General features: G+C 43.3%; 1 protein-coding gene across 2 annotated transcripts in view; it reads left to right on the forward strand.

Moving 5' to 3' along the window:
- osmr (oncostatin M receptor) overlaps window positions 1-13,561 on the forward strand; it is a 31,537-nt gene extending 17,976 nt beyond the window's left edge. For both annotated transcript variants that reach the window (XM_046346518.1, XM_046346519.1), the window contains exons 8-17: window positions 130-277; window positions 368-450; window positions 596-809; window positions 10,275-10,460; window positions 10,642-10,743; window positions 10,877-11,044; window positions 11,142-11,294; window positions 12,049-12,130; window positions 12,272-12,356; window positions 12,587-13,561. In XM_046346518.1, the coding sequence (XP_046202474.1) occupies window positions 130-277; window positions 368-450; window positions 596-809; window positions 10,275-10,460; window positions 10,642-10,743; window positions 10,877-11,044; window positions 11,142-11,294; window positions 12,049-12,130; window positions 12,272-12,356; window positions 12,587-13,147 (1,782 nt within the window). In that variant the 3' untranslated portion in view covers window positions 13,148-13,561. The remainder of the gene's footprint in view (window positions 1-129; window positions 278-367; window positions 451-595; window positions 810-10,274; window positions 10,461-10,641; window positions 10,744-10,876; window positions 11,045-11,141; window positions 11,295-12,048; window positions 12,131-12,271; window positions 12,357-12,586) is intronic.
- The last annotated feature ends 3,764 nt before the right edge of the window (window positions 13,562-17,325 follow it).

The following is a 17,325-nucleotide window of genomic DNA, read 5'->3' on the forward strand; positions in this document are numbered from 1 at the left end:
TATAGCTCACACTAGCTCATCAGCTCAACTGTTTTCCATTGCAAAATGTTTTGCTGCAGTTTGCATTAATGAATGTTCCACATGGGTCTGATATAAACCCAGTGACATTCTGTCTTGTGGCTGTGTTAGCATCAGGTGTGCAATGGAGGCTCGGACGAACGTTGTGATGTCAGCCTGGAGCAGCTCTCGCCCAACACCCGTTATGCCACCAGGGTGCGCTGTGCTGTGAGAGGGAACCTAGAGGGAGAGTGGACACAACCCACGCACTTCACTACCTGTGAGTCCTATCATAGTGGTGTGGTGAAGTTATTTATTTTTGAAGGTTTATTGATGGGTTGATGAACCCACTTCCTACTTCTTTGTGCAGACCCCCTGGTGAGGCTGGATGTGTGGAGGAGGGTCAGATTGCTGTCCCATGGTCAGCGCAACGTCACTCTGCTCTGGACCCCGGTGAGGACTTACTGCTGGATGAGATGAAGGAGAGGAGACAAGGAGAGAAAGACAGTTCAGATTATTGGTTTATTGAGTGTTGAACGCGGTCTTACATTGTGCTGATCAAATCTCAGCACATGAACATCTCTCTCTTTCTCCTCAGCAAATAAGTGGCTCGGCATCTAGTGTTAAAATCCAGGGCTATAAGGTACGCTGGAGGCAGGAGGGGTGCCAGTGGATCCTGTGGAAGGACAGAGAGCAGACACAGACTGAGATCTCCATTGGCCCAGGGCAATGTGACATGATCATCCAGGCTGTTATTCAGCCTGGCTCCTCCCCCCCAGGCCGCATCACCATACCTCCGGTTGAGGGAATAGGTCAGTTATCAACACCTGTGGCAATAGAGGGCTCGCAGTTGCGTCACAAATCAACTAGCAAACACACCAGGCGCCATGTTGGATGACCAGAGTCAATATGATGGAAGTCCTCCAATCGTCTACAGAATGGCTGCGTTTTGCTACCACCGGAAATTTCTGGAAGATTGCCTTTTATTTAATCTCTCTAAGGACCCGCAGAAAACAGAGGCAGTGGGAGAACCTATTCAAGTAAGTAAATATATATATTTTTTAAAACTATGTATTATAAGATAGCTACAGGAACTTAATGTGTAGGCTAACCCAAATGAGCTGTTAGCTTTACATGCGGCATAGCTAGCTAAGTGAATTAAATATCACCATCTAACAATGAGCTTATCATTGTAACTTAAAAACACAAGCGGGAAATGCATTTGTAGCTTGGTAGCTAGCTAGCTAACAGCCACTGGATAGGGTGAAAGGATTAGCTAGCAGTTCCATCTGGCAAAGAAGGTTGAGTAGGCTACTCTGGATAGGGGGAGTACCTTTGTGGGAGGACGTTACGAAAAAATGATCCACTTCCAGTCCCTAGTAAGAAACTATAAGGACGAGAGATATAGAAACATTCAGTACTGTATAATTTGAGTATAATGCAGTCTGTTTCTTTATGATGTTTTCTGTCCTCAGATACAAAGCACTGATACAAAGTTTTCTGTCCTCAGATACAAAGCACCTCAGATACAAAGCATTCTTCACCCTGTCGGTGAAGAGGTCCCAATGAATGTCCCAAGAGAATAAAGGGACATCCTTGTATACCAAGGGTTACATGTGTACCTATGTTAGCAAATTGTGTAAACGAAAATACAGTTCTAAAGTCTGGAGCAGGCCAACCCTGCTGGGTGTGCAAGCTTGGGTTCCAGCTCCGCACTAACACACCTGATTCAGTTTATCAAACCTAAAAGGGTTGATTATATCAAGTGTGCTATTTCTGGGCTGAAATAGAAGTATGCTCATCAAGTAGATCAGGGAGAGAGGTTGGCCACATCTGGTATTGACTTTCTTTGGTAACACTTTACACGACACCCAGCGTCATAACACGTTATGACACGGTCATAGCCATGTCATAATATGTCATAACAGCTGACATAACTTGTCATAACCTGTCAAAATATGGTCATAACACTCTCATTTGACATATAGTGCCAGTCATGATGACAGCTTTGCACACTCTTGGCATTCTTTCAACCAGCTTCATGAGGAATGATTTTCCAACGGTCTTGAAGGAGTTCCCACATATACTGAGCACTTATTGGCTACTTTTCCTTCGCTATGCGGTCAAACTCATCCCAAACCATCTCAATTGGGTTTTGGTCGGGTGATTGTGGAGGCCAGGTCATCTGACGTAGCACTCGATCACTCTACGTATTGGTCAAATAGCCCTTACACAGCCTGGAGGTGTGTTTTGGGTCATTGTCTTGTGCAAATCAAATAATAGTCCCACTAAGCTCAAACCAGATGAGATGGCATATCACTGCAGAATGCTGTGGTAGCCATGCTGGTTAAGCGTACTTTGAGTTCTAAATAAATCACAGACAGTGTCACCAGCAAAGCACCCCCACACTATCACACCTCCTCCTCCTTGCTTCATGGTGGGAACCACACATGTGGAGATCATCCGTTCACCTACTCTGCGTCTGACAAAGACACGGAGGATGGATCCAAAAATCTCAAATTTGGACTCATGTGACCAAAGGACAGATTTCCACCTGTCTAATGTCCATTGCTCTTGTTTCTTGAGCCAAGCAAGTCTCTTCTTCTTATTGGTGTCCTTTAGTAGTGGTTTCTTTGCTGAAATTCGACCATGAAGGCCTCCTCTGAACAGTTGATGCTGAGATGCGTCTGTTATTTGAACTCTGTGAAGCATTTATTTGGGTTGCAATCTGAGGTGCATTCAACTCTAATGAATGTATCCTATGCAGCAGCGGTAACTCTGGATCTTCCTTTCCTTTGGAGGTCCTCATGAGAGACAGTTTCATTATAGCACTTGGTAGTTTTTGCGACTGTACTTGAAGAAACTTTCAAAGTTCTTGAAATGTTCCGTATTGACTGACCTTCATGTCTTCAAGTAATGATGGACTGTCGTTTCTCTTTCCTTATTTGAGCTGTTCTTGCCGTATGTACTTTCTGCTCCATTGAAGGCTATTTTCTGTATACCACCCCTACCATGTCACAACACAACTGGCTCAAACGCATTAAGAAGGAAATAAATTCCACAAATTAACTTGAAACAATGCACACCTGTTAATTTAAATGCATTCCAGGTTACTACCTCATGAAGCTGGTTGAGAGTGCAAGAGTGTCAAAGCTGTCATCAAGGCAAAGGGTGGCTACTTTGAAGAATCTCAAATATAAAATATGTTTTGATTTGTTCAAAACTTTTTTGGTTAATACATGATTCCATATGTGTTATTATTCTACAATGTAGAAAATCGTTTTAAAAAAATAAAGAAAAACCCTTGAATGAGTAGGTGTATCCAAACTTTTGACTGGCACTGTATATTGTTATTTTGTGGCTGGTTATGACACCTACATAAGAGTGTCAGAACCTACCAATGTAGTAATTCTATGGCTGGCTATGACACCTCCATACGTGACAAAACCCACAAAACCTACCACACAAGGCAAAACATTCCATTACACCATAGCCTACTTGTCAACAGTATGTTTATGTCATATAACATTTTCTGAAATTATCATTGTAATTGCACATACAATGATGTCAGACATGCACCAACCCTAATGCTCTGTTGCTGATGACTGGGATGAATGTAGGAGCAGATTTCAGGAAACCCTCTTTTTTGACTGATACTATCATAAGGACATGTATGGGAGGCCTATCTCGCTTACATAATTATGATGGTCATAATGCTTCTTCATCAGTATGCAACAAATGTTTGTTGTTGAATGTATCAATGCACAAGGCGAGACCCAAATGCAGACACAGGAGGGAGATGGTTGGAGTCTTACAATGTTTATTAATTCAAAGGGGTAGGCAAGAGAATGGTCGTGGACAGGCAAAAAGGTCAAAACCAGATCAGAGTCCAGAAGGAATAGAGTGGCGGGTAGGCAGGAGAACAGGAAAAACACTGGTTGACTTGGAAACTTACAAGACGAATTGGCCCAGAGAGACAGGAAACACAGAGATAAATACACTGGGGAAAACAAGCGACACTTGGAGGGGGTGGAGACAATAATGAGGACAGGTCCGACTGATCAGGGTGTGATACCCCATGGAGCACTCGAGAGGAGAGAATCCCGTGGCAGAACTGGGAAGAGTGTTCCGGGCATACTCCACCCAGACCAGTTAACGGCTCCAGGTAGTGGGGTTGGTTGAGACCAGGCAACTTAAGATGGTCTCCAGGTCTTGGTTGGCTCGCTCCGACTGACCATTAGTTTGGGGATGGAATCCGGATGACAGGCTGGGCGATGACCCAATAAGGGTGCAGAATGCCTTCCAGAACTGAGTCGAGAACTGAGGATCCCGATCGGAGACCACGTCTACCCAGAGTCCATGGATCCGGAAGACATGCTGCACCATAAGCTGGGCCCTCTCCTTGGCAGAAGGTAGTTTGAGGAAAGGGATGAAATGGGCGGCCTTGGAGAACCGGTCGACTACCGTCAGAATGACAGTGTTGCCATCAGACGGAGGGAGCCCAGTGACAAAGTCCAGAGATATATGAGACCAGGGACAATGAGGAACCGGTAGTGGCTGTAGGAGGCCAGAAGGAGCTTGTCGTGGAGTATTGTTTTGAGCACACACAGTGCATGCAGTGACGAAGGCAGAGACATCAGGGATCATTGTTGTTCCCAAACTGCCGTAGCCCAGGAGAGCGCCCTTCCCGACATTAGCGTAATTATTTTTTAATTTTTTATTTCACCTTTATTTAACCAGGTAGGCTAGTTGAGAACAAGTTCTCATTTGCAACTGCGACCTGGCCAAGATAAAGCATAGCAGTGTGAGCAGACAACACAGAGTTACACATGGAGTAAACAATTAACAAGTCAATAACACAGTAGGAAAAAAAGGGGAGTCTATATACATTGTGCGCAAAAGGCATGAGGTAGGCGAATAATTACAATTTAGCAGATTAACACTGGAGTGATAAATGATCAGATGGTCATGTACACGTAGAGATATTGGTGTGCAAAAGAGCAGAAAAGTAAATAAATAAAAACAGTATGGGGATGAGGTAGGTAAAAATGGGTGGGCTATTTGCCGATAGACTATGTACAGCTGCAGCGATCGGTTAGCTGCTCAGATAGCAGATGTTTGAAGTTGGTGAGGGAGATAAAAGTCTCCAACTTCAGCGATTTTTGCAATTCGTTCCAGTCACAGGCAGCAGAGAACTGGAACAAAAGGCGGCCAAATGAGGTGTTGGCTTTAGGGATGATCAGTGAGATACACCTGCTGGAGCGCGTGCTACGGATGGGTGTTGCCATCGTGACCAGTGAAGCATGGACTTGTAGATGACCTGGAGCCAGTGGGTCTGGCGATGAATATGTAGCGAGGGCCAGCCGACTAGAGCGTACAAGTCGCAGTGGTGGGTGGTATAAGGTGCTTTAGTGGCAAAACGGATGGCACTGTGATAAACTGCATCCAGTTTGCTGAGTAGAGTGTTGGAAGCAATTTTGTAGATGACATCGCCGAAGTCGAGGATCGGTAGGATAGTCAATTTTACTAGGGTAAGTTTGGCGGCGTGAGTGAAGGAGACTATGTTGCGGAATAGAAAGCCGACTCTTGATTTGATTTTCGATTGGAGATGTTTGATATGAGTCTGGAAGGAGAGTTTACAGTCTAGCCAGACACCTAGGTACTTGTAGATGTCCACATATTCAAGGTTGGAACCATCCAGGGTGGTGATGCTGGTCAGGCATGCGGGTGCAGGCAGCGAACGGTTGAGAAGCATGCATTTGGTTTTACTAGCGTTTAAGAGCAGTTGGAGACCACGGAAGGAGTGTTGTATGGCATTGAAGCTCATTTGGAGGTTAGATAGCACAGTGTCCAAGGACAGGCCGGAAGTATATAGAATGGTGTCGTCTGCGTAGAGGTGGATCAGGGAATCGCCCGCAGCAAGAGCAACATCATTGATATATACAGAAAAAAGAGTCGGCCCGAGGATTGAACCCTGTGGCACCCCCAGAGAGACTTCTAGAGGACCGGACAGCATGCCCTCCGATTTGACACACTGAACTCTGTCTGGGACTGTTCGATGCTATTGCAGTCCGCCACAGGATGTTTTTGTGCTGGTCGAGGGCAGTCAGGTCTCGAGTGAACCAAGGGCTATATCTGTTCTTAGTTCTGCATTTTTTGAACGGAGCATGCTTATCTAAAATGGTGAGGAAGTTACTTTTAAAGAATGACCAGGCATCCTCAACTGACGGGATGAGGTCAATGTCCTTCCAGGATACCCGGGCCAGGTCGATTAGAAAGGCCTGCTCACAGAAGTGTTTTAGGGAGCGTTTGACTGTGATGAGGGGTGGTCGTTTGACTGCGGCTCCGTAGCGGATACAGGCAATGAGGCAGTGATCGCTGAGATCCTGGTTGAAGACAGAGGAGGTGTATTTGGAGGGCCAGTTGGTCAGGATGACGTCTATGAGGGTGCCCTTGTTTACAGATTTAGGGTTGTACCTGGTGGGTTCCTTGATGATTTGTGTGAGATTGAGGGCATCTAGCTTAGATTGTAGGACTGCCGGGGTGTTAAGCATATCCCAATTTAGGTCACCTAACAGAACAAACTCTGAAGCATGATGGGGCGCAATCAATTCACAAATGGTGTCCAGGGCACCATTTGTGCTGAGGGGGGTCGGTAGCAGGCGGCAACAGTGAGAGACTTATTTCTGGAGAGAGTAATTTTCAAGATTAGTAGTTCGAACTGTTTGGGTTTGGACCTGGAAAGTATGACATTACTTTGCAGGTTACCTCTGCAGTAGACTGCAACTCATCCCCCTTTGGCAGTTCTATCTTGATGGAAGATGTTATAGTTGGGTATGGAAATATCTGAATTTTTGGTGGCCTTCCTGAGCCAGGATTCAGACACGGCAAGGACATCAGGGTTAGCAGAGTGTGATAAAGCAGTGAGTAAAACAAACTTAGGGAGGAGGCTTCTGATGTTGACATGCATGAAACCAAGGCTTTTTCGATCACAGAAGTCAACAAATGAGGGTGCCTGGGGACATGCAGGGCCTGGGTTTATCTCCACTTCACCCACGGAACAGAGGAGGAGTAGTATGAGGGTGCGGCTAAAGGCTATCAAAACTGGTCGCCTAGAGCGTTGGGGACAGAGAATGAAAGGAGCAGATTTCTGGGCATGGTAGAATATATTCAGGGCATAATGCGCAGACAGGGGTATGGTGGGGTGTGGGTACAGCGGAGGTAAGCCCAGGCACTGGGTGATGAAGAGAGAGGTTGTATCTCTGGACATGCTAGTTGTAATGGGTGAGGTCACCACATGTGTGGGAGGTGGGACAAAGGAGGTATCAGGGGTATGAAGAGTGGAACTAGGGGCTCCATTGTCAACTAAAACAATGATAACTAACCTGAACAACAGTATACAAGGCATATTGACATTTGAGAGAGACATACAGTAATCACAGGTGTTGAATTGGGAGAGCTAGCTAAAACAGTAGCTAAAACAGTAGGGGAGACAACAACAGCTAATCAGCTAGCACAACAACAGCAGGTAAAATGGCGTTGGCTAGGCAGGGAGGGTCGGATTAACTACACACAGAGCCTGAGTGCGGCTGGGGCCGACAGATAAAACATAAACAAGCAGAATGGAGCACCGTGATTAATGGACAGTCTAGCATGCATCAGCTATGTAGCCAAGTGATCAGTGTCCAGGGGGGGCAGCGGTGGATGGGGCAGGGAAGCTGGACTGGCGAGTGTTATCCAGGTTAAAAAACAGTAAGCAGTGGCTAACAATGACTAAATAGCTTGTAGCTAGTTAGCTGGTTAGCTTCTGGAGGTTCTTGAGTGTGTTCTAAAAATTAAAATAATGGCGATTCCGTATCACATTGGGTGAGGCAGGTTACCGGAAGGTATAAACAAATAAAAAATCGAAAAGAGATAGAAAGTAAATATGGGTCCAGTGAGTGTTTGGGACGTGGCGATTCAGACGGTTAGCATGCCTGTGCTAACAAGCTAACAGTTAGTAGGCCAGGGCTAAACAAGGTAGCAGTTAGCGGACCGGGGCTAAACAAGCTAGCAGTTAGCAGGCCGAATTAGAAAGCAAGGAGATAGCAAGGGCTAGAAAGTTTGCCTTTGGGGGACGTCGCGATGGGGTGAGTTTGTTTATTCCTCTTCATGCGGTGACATCGATAGACCGGTCGTGGGTCCGGATATTGTAGCCCAGGAGTATGCTTCGGTGGTAGCACAGGAGCTCTGGCCGGGCTAGCTTCAAGCTAAGTGGGTGGAAACGCTAGCCAGGAGTAATCATCCGGGGTTGCGGTTAGCTAGATAGCTAGTTGTGAAGAATCCAGCTGAAAATGTTCCGTTTGCGGTGGGAATCCAGTGGGAATCCGGGGATAAAAAAGAATAGGTCCGTTATGCTCTAGTTAGAGTCGCGTTGTTCGAACTGGTGAGAGCTTTCCGAGCTAAAGGTTAGCTGATGACCGGTTAGCTGAAGACCGCTAGCAATGGTTTGCTGACTGATAGCTGGTAGCTAGCTGGCTAGCTTCAGTTGAGGGGTTCCGGATCCAAAGTAGATATAGATACTTTAGAAGAAAATAGCTACATTGGGTGAGGCGGGTTGCAGGAGAGTATTTAGAAGTTGACGTTTAACAAAATGTTTTAAAAGATATGCGAAAAAAATGTGATTTCTTTTTTTTAAACGATATATACAAGGGACACGACACGACAAGACGTTCGACTGCTACGCCATCTTGGAATCAAGATAGATGCGCTATCTTAGATCGGTCTGAAGAAAATGAAGATGGCTGTAGCTCAAAAATAAGCTAGCACTGAGAAAGAAAACCCTGTCAGGCACCAGGATTCCCCGAATATCGCTCTGGACCACAGATAGGGAAAAATTGTTCAGTGCAACTGAATGTTTATGGGACAATAATGTCCTCCTCCAGGGTAGATGGATGTCATATTGTACAATTTGTGTATCCCCTTTTCATAGGCCTAGATTACATGGTTGCATTCAATGACAAGGTTGTTTTAATTGATCTGTTGTCAGTGTCAAATCAAATCACATTTTATTTGTCACATGTGCCGAATACAACAGGTATACCTTACAGTGAAATGCTTACATACAAGCCCTTAACCAACCATGCAGTTGTAAGAAAAATATGTGTTAAGTAAAAAAATATATATTAAAGAGCAGCAGTAAAATAACAGTAGTGAGGCTATATACAGGGGATACCGGTCAAGAGTCAATCAATGTGCGGGTGCACCGGTTAATCGAGGTAATTGAGGTAATATGTACATGTAGGTAGAGTTAAAGTGACTATGCATAGCTAATAAACAGAGTAGCAGCAGTGTAAGAGGGGGAGGGGCAATGCAAATAATCTGGGTTGTCAACAGAGTAGGCCTAGGCCTCTACCCTGTGATTTCCTGTATTAAACAATATTCTGCTAGTTGTTTCCAGTCATATAAAGTATAGTAAAATTGCATGTTTATCAAACGCCACATTTTTCTTGTGCAAAGGAAAGAAACGACTCTGATATAGCCTATAGGCCTGCACCACCAAGCTCTCAATTATGACTATCCAATCTACTCAATCAAGGAATAGTAGGAATAGTAGGCTTACATTAGTATGCAAGTGCAATGATAGATGCATGCAATGCTTTATTAAAAGGTGAATTTTTGGGGTGAAAAAGTTGCTTCCCCAAAACTTGAAACTCATGCACTGCCTATGTTTGAGACACATGCTAATAGCTAGACTACAAGCTTTCTAGCTAGCTAATTTTGGCTAACTTGGTCTTGTTTTAACACCTGGTTAGCATAGCAGCTAACAATTAAACTTGAAATCAGACTTACCAGTGATGAAATGATTGGAGCAGACCCAGTAATGACAGCTGTCTGGGTTCAGGTCTTGACATGCAAAACAGTTTCTTTGCTTTTCTGACAGTTCTTGAGTCTTATCTCCTCGGTGTAATTTTTTTATGCACTGTTATCATGCAATTTGGGGTAGCTACTCAGCTGTTGATGTCGTAAGAATTCATGCAGTGGTCTTCCAACATGGCCGCCAGGAGGTACCAAACGTCAACTGCAAGCCCTCTATACCTGCCTGCTTTGTGCCAACACCTGTTCCAAAACGGCTGTACCAACATATTTTCCAATTCTTGTGCTGATACCTGTGCTGATAACTGAGCCAACATTCTTGTCTTATTGCTGTTACAGTTGTACACAGGTTGCTCTTCTTTGGGCCTACAGCAGTTCTGTATGTGAGACTGTCTCTAGCTCTCTTATTGTCTTTTGTCCAGAGTATCATTGGAATGCCACGCGTGTGAGTGGGAGTGCCAGCGGAGGCTTCCACCTCATCTGGAAAGAGCAGGAAGGTGTCACTTGTGGGTACACTGTGGAGTGGTGCACAGTAGGAAGCGGAGTTTCCTGCACTCTGCAATGGAGGAGGGTGCCAGTGGGAAACACATCAGTGTCCCTACCAGCAGGTATCACACAACAGGTTTACACACACCACCATTACCCTTTTAGGTAACATCGTACATGAAGTCGCTGTGTAGTAATACTGTGATTACAGTAGTAACAAAGAAAAGGGAAACTGTCCAAAATCAATTTAAACTTAAAACCTACTGGCACTACCTTTTTAGTTACAATATATATATTTTGCAGGGGATTTTAAAGCGGGTCATAGGTATACCTTTGATATATATGGCTGCACTGACGAAGGAGACAAACTACTGGGGATCCTCACTGGCTACTCCCAGGAACTCAGTGAGTGGGTTACGTTGTGATTATGTATTGTGACAAGTAAGAAATGGGTTGTGAAAGTGGTAGGGGATGTCTCTCTCTCTCATGTTCAACCCCTTCCCCTCTCTCTCTCTTCCTCCTTTCTCTCAACCTATAGAGCCTGTCCAGTCTCCCAGTCTGGTTGAGCCCATTCGAACAACTTCCTCTTCTGTGACACTGGAGTGGCATTACCATGAGGATGAGCACTCTCACCCAGGGTTCATCACTGGTTACTTGGTAACCATGCACAAGACAGGGTCTCAGAGGTCACCAGGTCACGTGCCAAGTGGGTATCATCAATGTCAACATGGGTAACAAGCAATTCAATTTAAAAGAAGTCATGAAAGGATTTGTTCCTCTGACACATTGTTTCCTGTATCTAGGTCATTTTAACAAGACGGTGGCAGACCCCCACAATAAGTCTCTAACCGTAGTAGGACTGCAGGAGCACCAGAAGTACACCTTCCATCTGAGTGCACTCACTAATGTTGGACCAGGCCCGCATACTACTGTAACTGTCAAGACCCAGACAATCCGTGAGTCAAACTCCGGCTGGAGCACTCTAGGGGCAGGGGCAGACTGGGTCATATTGAAATGTATTAATTAAAACTTCTTAAATGTTAAGTCCCTTATATTGGGGACTTTGAGTGGTTCTGGACTGATTTCAGACCAACTTGTCTGTGTACAGAACGTTCTGTGAACGGCACAGCACACCGTGAAAGCTCTGGTTGTCCCGCTTCACATGCCGCTCTGTCATAAGTTATATGAAATGGTGCCAATTTTGCACTGTCACTAAGTATGATCATATTTATTTGACAATTAAAGGAGAAGTGGAAATATTGTAGTAAGTTATTTATAATTTGATTGTTACTATATTTAGAAAGCATTTCAATCATTTCATGCCCTATACCCCCACTTTTGTTGAAGAGGAAAAAATCCATATGGTGTACTTTGTGTCCTCAAAGTGAATACACCTCCGCAATGTATATATATTTTTTTACCAGAAAGGAGAGATTTTGATCTTTCTGGCAGTACAATAATTACTAGGTATTGTTTATGGCTCTCTCAAGATAAATAATAACTTTTGGGTATGTCTATTTAGGTGGAATTCTATATTTTGACAAAATTTTACCTGTAAAATAAACCCTAATGTCCCGTAGGCACACAATTATGTGGTGTGTTGCTCACTCTTTTTAAATCTGAAAGCACATTTATATTTTAGATCATGACATTCTGAGCCCAGTAGTAATGACCCGGTGTTACAGTATGTGCTGCTGTGTCCTGTGACAGCCTCTATTCTCCTGGCTAAGATCTTAACTCCTCTCCTGCTGCTGTTGGGGCTCGCAATCCTCCTGTGTCTATTCTGGAAAATGTGAGATGCTTTAAACACTATCCATTATCACGTACAATTTATTTTTCAAGATTTACATTGGTCCTCCATACCACTATGTCATCCTTAACAGTCAAAGTGTAATGTGAACCCTGTCTAACCTCCTCTGTGGCTATCCTCCAGGCTGAGGAGTTGTATAGTGGAGCTGTTTGGGTACCCGGCTGGGATGAACATCAAACCAATTGAACTGGACCGCCACATACATGAGGTACTGTGCAGTTCTGTACAGGCTTTCATATGTCTCATGTGTCTGAAGTTGATGAGTACTGCCTCTTTGTCCGTGGTCTTTTCTCTCATTTGGATTTACCTTAAACAGATGGCAATAAACGGATGTACAATATGTTATAGTCACAATTATTGTTTTGCAATCTGATAGAAACACTGTGCAACTTCTCGCCTGATTCCATTCATCCTCTATTATGTCCATCACATCTACAGACCAGTGAGATGCTGCGGTGTCTCAAGGTGGGGGACTGTGTCTGCAGTGACATAGAGATCCTGAGCGTCAGGCCAACCATGTCAGAGAGGATGCCTCTCATTCACCCCAAACTCCCCCGCCTTTCTTCCTCTTCCACCACCATTCCCTCCTCTTCATTCTGCCCTGTGCACCCTTCCTCCTACTCTTTATCCATGTCTTCCTCCTTGCCCTCCCTCTCACCTTCCTGCCCATCCTTTTCTACTCAACACCTGCACCAAAAAGGGTACTGTCCACAGTCACCCACAGAAGTCTGGGATTGCTCAGTCCAGACAAGCCTCACCAACAGAAGTTATTTCCCCTCTGTGGGGGCGGAGCAATCCGTTGAGCTGAAACCAATCAGAGTCACAGACAGCAGTGACTTCTCCAGCTCACCAATCAAGCTCTCCAATCTCATCACCAGCGAGCCTTCTGAGGGGCCGCAGTTACGACCAGGGGCATTATTGGAGAATATTGATGGATATATCACCACTGACTCATTAGTTAAGTCAATGACTGTATATATGAATGGACAAAGCCATTGATTACATGACACCATTCATTCCTATGTGAAGACTTAATAGCGCACTGAAGCCAAATTTAGTCAGTCATGTAGACATAACATGCTCAGTTTGAGCTACTCCTGGAAGTGACTTTGCTGGTTAGCTTAGTGCTGCCCCTCTCATTGAATAACTCAACTTGAAGCCCGACCGGTGTTGGCTGCTATTAGCAACTAAATTATACTTCTAAATCAAATTGTGTTTGTCACATGCACCGAATACAACAGGTGTAGACTTTACCTTGAAATGCTTACTTACGAGCTCTTAACCAACAATTCAGTTATAAAGTGAGAAAACAATGTAACGAAGAAAGAAAAAAATGGAAATAGTAACACAATAAAAGAACAGTAACGAGGATATACAGGGAGTACCGGTACCGATTCAATGTGCAGAGGTATGAGGTAATTGAGATCAGTGGTGTAAAGTAGTACTTAAGTAGTTTTTGGGGGTATCTGTACCTTACTTCACTATTTATATTTTTACTTTTACTTCACTACATTCCAATTGAAACAAATGTACTTTTTACTCCATGCATTTTCCCTGACACCCAAAAGTACGTGTCACATTTTGACAGGAAAATGGTCCAATTCACACACTTATCAAGAGAACATTCCTGGTCATCCCTAATGCCTCTGATCTGGCGGACTCACTAAACACAAATGTTTTGTTTGTAAATTATGTATGAGTGTTGGAGTGTGCCCCTGGCTATCTGTCAACAACAAAAAATTGTGCAGTCTGTTTTGCTGAATATAAGGAACTTGAAATGATTTGTACTTTTATTTTTTGATATATTTTCGTGATTACTTTTACTTTTGATGCTAAAGTATATTTAAAACCAAATACTTTTAGACTTTTACTAAAGTAGTATTTTACTGGGTGACTTTCACTCTTACTTTAGTCATTTTCTAGTAAGGTATCTTTACTTATACTCAAGTATGACATTTGAGTACTTTCTCCACCACTGATTGAGATATGTAAATGTAGGTAAGGGTAAAAGTGTCTAGGCAATCAGAATAGATAATAAACAGCATAGCAGCAGCGTATATGAAGAGAGTGAAAGTGTGTCTAAGTGTGTGTCTGTGTGGCATCAATATGTATGTGTGTGTGAGCGTGTGTGTGTGTGTCTTGGAGTGTCAGTGTAGTAGATGTGAGTGTGTACAGAGCCAATGTAAGAATGTCAGTGCTAAGTAAAGGGGGGGGGGGGTATAAAGCAAATAGTCTGGGTTTTCCATTTGAATAACAGTCTTAGAATCAGATCAGGAGCCTGGGCCAATTGTGCACCGCCCTATGGGACTCCCGATAACGGCCGGTTGTGATACAGGCCGGGATCGAACCCGGGTCTGTAGAGACGGCTCTAGCACCTCTGCACCATTCGGGAGGCCCCGGGACAAAAGATGTATGTGCTTCAGCACTCTGTGGTCCCGTTCTGTTAGCTTGTGTGGCCTACCACTTCGTGGCGGAGCCGTTGTTGCTCCTAGTTGTTTCCACTTCAATGTAAATAGCACAGTTGACCAGGGCAGCTCTAGCGGGGCAGAAATGTGATAAACTGACTTGACGAACTGACTGACAATGTTTCTCTATGGAGATTGCATGTCTGTTTGCTCGATTTTATATACCTGTCAGCAACGGGTGTAGCTGAAATGGCCGAATCCACAAATTTGAAGGCGTGTCCACATACTCTTGTATATATAGTGTACATCTGGTGTGTTAGAAGCAATTATTGGTACCATGATTGTCTTCTAAGCATTATTTTATTTACACAAAGACAGACCACGAAGATTGCTATTTTTCCATTCACTATAATGTGGGTCCTGTTTTCTGCAAACAATGCCTAAAGTACCCCGTTATTCAGTTGGAGGGGACAGTCGTTTCCCCTGAGTTAAGTAGTCAATCTGATTCTGAAAGGTCAAGGGTCAAGATCTGTTGGTGGGATATTTTGCTGGGAAGATGACAAGATGATGTTTGTACAACGTGTAGGGTTCAAATAACACTTTAAATCATTTGAGCTGCTCTGACAAAAGAGGGTTGCACCAAAGCTTTTACTGTGTTTTTTATGTTATGGTGATGTCCTGATTTGTACTAGTGCCATGCAGCCCAGAGTACTTCCATTATTTGAACCTGGACTGTGTGTTGTGTTTAGGGCAATGAATAATGTGCATAATGCATTCTATTTATATTGTGTAACTATATCTCATGTAAATAGACTCATTCACTTTCTCAGTTAAGGTATGTTAAATCCATTAGTCATGTTAAATCCTTAAATCCATGCCAACATCACTACCACACCATCAGCTCCATGCACTTAATCAAATATGATTGTCTGTAGAAATGTATCCGTTAGCATTTTGAGGACCTCCAGATCTACACAGCTTACTCAATACTCATGTTACTCATACTCCTCTCTCCACATTGTCAATTTGCAGTGCAGACTTTTGAAAAGGCTGTGGTTGTGAAACCGAGAGAATGTTGCCTCAACAGGCTGATTAGCGCACATCCTCTCAGTATCAAATGGATGATCTAAGGGGAAATGGCTCAATACAAACCGCTGGGGTGAATGTGAATCGTAAATGCAACTTCAATAATATATTTTTAAGGTCTATCTAAGCTACTGTATACTCTCACATAGGGGCTAGGCTTGAGGGTTAATTGTAGCCTAGATTATTTTTTAAACAGCCGTTACAGTTCACAAACCAAATAAATAAATTAAAGTGTTATTTGTCACACGTGCCGAATACAACAGGTGTAGACTTTACCATTAAATGCTTACTTACGAGTCCTTTACCAACAAAAAAATGCAAATAAAGAAAAACAGGGAAATAGTAACTCAATAAAATAACAATAGTTCTGAGAAATGAAGGCAATTCCATGCGAGAAATTGCCAAGAAACTGAAGATCTCGTACATAGACTCATTCATTTTCTCAGTTAAAGTATGTTAAATCCATTAGGCATGTTAAATCCATGCCAACATCACCTCCACAACCATCAGCCCCTTGCTCTTAAACAAATATGATCGTCTGTAGAAATGTATCCGTTAGCATTTTGAGGACCTTCAGGTCAACACAGTGTACTCAATACTCATGTTACTCTCTCCACATTGCCCATCTGCAGTGCAGACTTTTAAAAAGGTTGTAATTGTGAAACTGAGAGAATGTTGCCCCAAAAGGCTGATTAGCCAACATCCTCTCGGTATCAAATGGAAGATCTGAGGGGAAATGGCTCAATACAAACCGCTGGGGTGAATGTGAATCGTAAATGCAACTTCAATCATATCTTTCTCAGGGCTATCTAAGCTACTGTATACTCTCTAAGTTTGAGGCTTAATTGTAGCATACAAATAAATCAAATGTTATTTGTCATATTGGGCGGCAGGGTAGCCTAGAGGTTAGAGCGTTGGACTAGTAACCAAAAGGTCATATCCCCGAGCTGACAAGGTACAAATCTGTCGTTCTGCCCCTGAACAGGCAGTTAAACTGTTGTTCCTAGGCCGTCATTGAAAATAAGAATTTGTTCTTAATTAACTGACTTGCCTAGTTAAATAAAGGTTTAAAAATAATGTAAAAGACCTTACTGTGAAATGCTTACTTAGAAGCCCTTAACCAACAATGCACTTAAGTTAAGTTAAGAAAATATTTACTAAATAAACACAAGTGGAAAAAATAGAATCAAATCAAAAAGTAACACAAAAAAATGACATAACAATAACACGGCTATATACAGGGGGTACCAGTACCGAGTCAATGTGCGGTTTAGTCGAGGTAATTTGCTAAGAGACTTTGCATAGATCATAAACAGTGAGTAGCAGCAGTGTAAAAGCAAACGGGGGTCAATGTAAATAGTCAGTCTGGACTTTTGATTAATTTTTCAGCTTTCTTATGGCTTGCAGGTAGAAGCTGTTAATACTTTAGGTGATTAGATGTAATTTCATGCAACCTGGAATCAGGGGTACACGTAACATATTACATGTAAATCCAACACAATCCAATTAGTATGATATCTTATGTTTCGTATGGTATGTATTCATGTGTGGATGTCCATCATCCATTTTCTATATGTTACAAATTCCAATTTTTTGTGGCTAATCCTTGGTGTCCACCTCACCAACAAACTACCATGGTCTAAACACACCAAGACAGCCGTGAAGAAGGCACGACAATGCCTATTC

This window comes from Oncorhynchus gorbuscha, linkage group LG04 (assembly GCF_021184085.1).
Source record: "Oncorhynchus gorbuscha isolate QuinsamMale2020 ecotype Even-year linkage group LG04, OgorEven_v1.0, whole genome shotgun sequence".
Classification (NCBI taxonomy): domain Eukaryota; kingdom Metazoa; phylum Chordata; class Actinopteri; order Salmoniformes; family Salmonidae; genus Oncorhynchus; species Oncorhynchus gorbuscha.